Raw genomic sequence first — 4636 nt, forward strand, 5'->3', positions numbered from 1 at the left:
CTACTTCTCTGGTGGTGTCAATCCTTTTCCCTTGGTGCTGTAGCTCCGCATCGCTTTGCCCACTACTGTACGCCCCGCCTACCTGCCAGCTGCCTGCACGGAGGGTTCAAGAGGCGGCGGTCCCCTCTTTTCGTGCTACGCAACAACACCAGGGCAGAGACAGGGAGGAGATGCAACGGGGTTGGCGCAGCTGGGTGCTCCAATGCCAGCAGGCCTCCGTTCCCGGTGCTCGGTCTGGAACGCCCATTGATCTTGTTTTCCCTCGTGGCAGATCCCTCGGGCTGCCGTAGTGGCATGGTTCCTTGTTCCGTCACGATGCCGCAAGCTTGCATTGGGTCTGTACTGCCAGATCTGTAAGGGTGTCTCTCATTCGATGGTGGGAGCAGCCTGTAGACCGTGGATACAACACGGCTCGCTGTGTCCTGTCGCGATGCATGCAAGAGTGAGGCAGACCTGGTAGCATCACGATGACCCTGACAATCAGCCGATATAAGATGGACTGGGTGCCTATCTAATATCAGCCACTGCATAAACGAGCGCCAGATAATCATTAGGACAATCCTACCTTGCCTGACCGGCTGCGGTGCGACCAACCTCTAGATCAGGGAATATCACATCTGATCGCTTTGAGCCGCCTGCCGGGATACCTATTCGAGGCCGTGATGGGCATTCCCCAGACGCCACAGCCAAGGAGCCAACCACCATGGATGCACAGTGACGGAGGAGTCAAGCCCGCACCGCACCGCACCCTCGCCATGAGGGATGGCTGACACTTTGGTCTGATGGGAAATTCCATCAGTCAAAGTTGAAGCCCAACCACTGCCCTGCTGTCTGGTAAACAAACGGAGGGTATCGCGTTTGCTTGTGATATTCCCCGCAAAGCCCCTCTCGCTGCATGCGGTGTTGGTCGTGGCTTGCTTGCGGCATGGCATCTAGACGCCAACAGTGTCACGTCACACGTGGATTCCACTTTTAGCTTGACAACCCTCCACGGCCGCAGCTAGTCGTCCTCGACCAATGCACCAATGCCTAATGTGCAGAGATGCAGCGTCCATGGCAGGCAGAGCAATGGCATCTCTGCTCGAGACGACGCACACTCGCACACGCACACACGAGAAAACCCCTCACGCTCGACAGCGCCGAGCCAACTTGATGCTGGCGCCGCCCGTCAGTGGTTGATATTCCAGCGCACAGCGTGATCCGGTGGCCACTTGACCTGAGGACGACCCATAGAGCGCGGCCGTCTCAGAATGATCTCCGTTCGCCTGTCCACAGCCACGTCACCGTCCCGCTCGCAGTAGTATGTGAGGGCTTCGTGGAAGGAAGAAGTCAAGCCGAGGGGTATGGATCGACACACCAGACCTCGGGGCCACCCCTCGAACTAGCACTTGTCCCTCAGCGTCTCATTTCTCACCTGCTTCCGCAACGAACGGGGAGATCCAACGCGACCACAGCAGCCAACCGAACCCAACGAGGCGTCGACGATCCAAGCCTGGATCTTCTGTGCCTCGGCCGAGTGCCACGTCTGACAGGAGCCAAAGAGGAGACACAGCATCTCACTGTGGTCACTTGACCTGGAAGCACTCTTCCCCTCAGAGAGACTGTGCATACCCGCACCGTAGATGCTCGCAAACTGTTGCTACCCTTCGTGGACTCCCACAAGAGCTAGCTTCTAGTTGCGTGGGCTTGGGCCTCGATCCGAGAGCTCGGATAGTTCGTGATATACCGTTGCAGAGTCGTGTGCCATGCGACCTTCGGAACCGAGTTGCGACTTCGGCTCATATGCCGGGATCTCACCAATCAAAAGAGATGAAAATTCCGGTCGGTGCTGCGAAAGTGAACTCCCATCACGTCAGCCTTGCTATCCGTCTAATATCGCAGGCCATAGAGGCCATTGATTCCCCGTAGTGTCCGCGTGGGCGGGTCCATAGGCGTCTTGGGGCCATCCAAAGTAAGCGCCTTGAGCCACCGAGCCGTGGTCCGCCGACGGACGCGACCACACATTGGCCGTCTCGCTGATCCTGGGATACCGGAGTCCAAACCGCAAAGCGAGCGACAGATCAGCAAAGTGCCAAGGCAGCGCCGGGCTGAACGTCGCAATATCTTGAGGCTCAGTGAACACCAAACAACGCTCACTTCGACATGCCGAAAAGGGGTTACTCAGTCAGCCTCGTCAATATCAGGATGGGAGAGAATTAGACTTTTTTGACGTCTAACACTCACCGCTACTCTCGATCTTGCATCGCCGATTTAACAAGGAGTGAGATCGTACATTCAGCGGGCCGGCCGGCGCCTAGACCGGTAGGTCAGGAAGGCGAGGCAACGGGGGAACGGTAAGTAGCCTTGCCGACGGGGCCTAGCAAGAAAGCGACGTTGCGGGCTTGCGCCGTGTGTGTGCTAGCCACACTAAAAGACAGGTAAGGTAGACCTTGAAGGCCAAAGAACGACCCGAGTCAAGAGGCCGGACTAGAAGCTGCGGCCATGAGTTTACGCAGCAGAATGACTTGGCTCCCGAGAGCATATTTGCCAGCGCCTGTCCAGCTGCCAGCAGATGACGATGTGAGTCGTGCATATGAGGCTGCTGCAAGACATGGGCCATCGTCGTACGGTCATCAAAGGAATGCTCTCGATCCGATCATGGCCCAGCATTGACAGCGAGGTATCTGGCCCCAGCGAGACCAGTATGTCCTGGGCCGGCCGCGATCTGATGCAGGGGCATTGCCTGAGCAGGAAATGGCAGCGTTCCCGAGTGAGAGGAAACACTCCCATTGGGCAGTCATCCCTCGACCTCCCACGCGGGATGTCAATCCTCTTGGCTGCTGTCGATCGAATCGTTTTCTCGGCTACAACTCGAGTCACCTGCCCAGACAGAGCTGTGGTGCGACCCGGACTCACGACGCCAGCCGTCCAGCGTAAGCCATCTCATCACTTTATGAGGCAGTGAGTGGGCAAATCTGGTCGGTCAACGCAGACCGGCCGCAGGCACCGGCACCAGCAACCAACCACGAGAGCCCAGAGGAAGAGGATGTGGCTGACAGTGCCACACCAGGCGAGCTCCCTGGTGTCAGGTGCGAACCATGGTGAGATGTTGAGTGTCGACATCAGGAAGACAAGACAAAAGCAAGGAGCAGATAGGCGTGACCGGTGGATGATGACATGTTACACCGACTTATGTGCACTTCCTCGGAATGGAAACCCGACGATGATAATAATAAAGACACCCGAGAAACAGCTAGGACGTGCTTTCAGCCTCATCTACCGACCACGTGCACGCTGGCATTTCGCTTGCTGATCTGTGTTGATCGCCCACAGCGCAACGCGGGATGCCAGCAGGCGCGGCGGCGGTCGCCACCCAGCCAGCATGATCACTAGAATGTCGATGCCGTAGAACACCTGTAGGCTGCTGTGACGAGCTTTGAGACGTGAGAGGAGACGCCTGCAGAACAGCGCAGCAGTGGGTGGTCAGCCCAGATGCCCGCCTCTCCGCCATCGCTTCTAGTCACTTCGACAGTGCTACGCCGCCATCTGATGGGCGCCTGGGACTTCTGCTTCTCGCAAGCTTAGCACATTGCGCCGGAAATTGGGGGTGAAGAAATCGAAGTCCAGGCCCTAAGCGAAGCTGACCAGGCTGGGGTGTGACAGGGCATCCGCCTTGGTTTTTCGCTCTTTGCTGAAACCAGGAGGACTTTTGTTGAAATGGCGCCGTAATATCATCATCATTGTCACCAGGCCGACAAGCCGTGTCAGGTGGGAGCAGTGGTTTCCATACCTCGCCAGGTCGACCTCTCTATTCGCAGCGTATGATTTCAACGGTCTTGCCAGCCAAAAGAAACACAACTGGCGTCTGCGTCGAATGTCTCGCACGACTGAACTTGAGGAGCAACAGCACGAGTCGTCGGCGGTACAGTGCCAGTTTGCGCAAGAATATCCCGTCGCTCAGTGGGTCGATGATCGTACAGTGCCCGCAGCTCCCTGTAAAATGCCCCGTATCACCATTCACTTTCCATGGTTCTGGGGGCGGAGACACTGTGAGAATTTCTGGAGTGGGTTTGACAGCGCGCTGTGGGGGGCTGTCTGGGGGCCCCTGGGGAGGCACCACGGTGGGACTCAGCAAAACTGCGGGCACAGGCACCAGCGTAGGCCTACTCTTGGTTCAACTTCCCCGATCTTACACCAGGCCACCCGATGCGTGGCATTGGTCACTGAAACGCGGCTCAACGTCATTGACGGCTGAGTTCTGCATCGTGTGGTCCAAGACTAGGCTTGTTCCGGACAAAGCTCTCCGCAAAAATGCTCCGGCCCCTGTCAGCTCCAAGCCCTCCTGAGAACCTTTGGAAGAGTTCTCGGGCTCGAGCGCTTGGCCGTGCTGGCTGACGGAGCTCTCTCCGAGAGTTGGATTGCGGTTGGGGTTGCGACAGGCCTGAAGGTTTTGGGAATCCCAGGTGATTAGGCCACGAGACATGCAATGATCAGACTGTCGAACGGTGCCATGGACAAGCCGAGGGAGCACAGAGCCAACTCTGCGAGACATGCTGAGCCTGGAAGTCGTGTTCGGAGTTGAAGACGCACCTACAGTAGAACCGGTGAACTCGGGACGCCGAAGTCTATTCAAACTTCACGGAAATGCTAAGCGGGC

General features: G+C 57.4%; 1 protein-coding gene across 1 annotated transcript; it reads right to left on the reverse strand.

Moving 5' to 3' along the window:
• On the reverse strand, window positions 1–296 carry INS49_005834 (uncharacterized protein; the record flags this gene model as incomplete). Its single annotated transcript, XM_043166611.1, has 2 exons — window positions 1–8; window positions 83–296. 2 exons carry the CDS (start codon window positions 294–296, stop codon window positions 1–3), a joined length of 222 nt encoding a protein of 73 aa, XP_043027755.1.
• Window positions 297–4636: the final 4340 nt, after the last annotated feature.

This window comes from Diaporthe citri (genome assembly GCF_014595645.1).
Source record: "Diaporthe citri strain NFHF-8-4 chromosome Unknown scaffold_2, whole genome shotgun sequence".
Taxonomy (NCBI): Eukaryota; Fungi; Ascomycota; class Sordariomycetes; order Diaporthales; family Diaporthaceae; genus Diaporthe; species Diaporthe citri.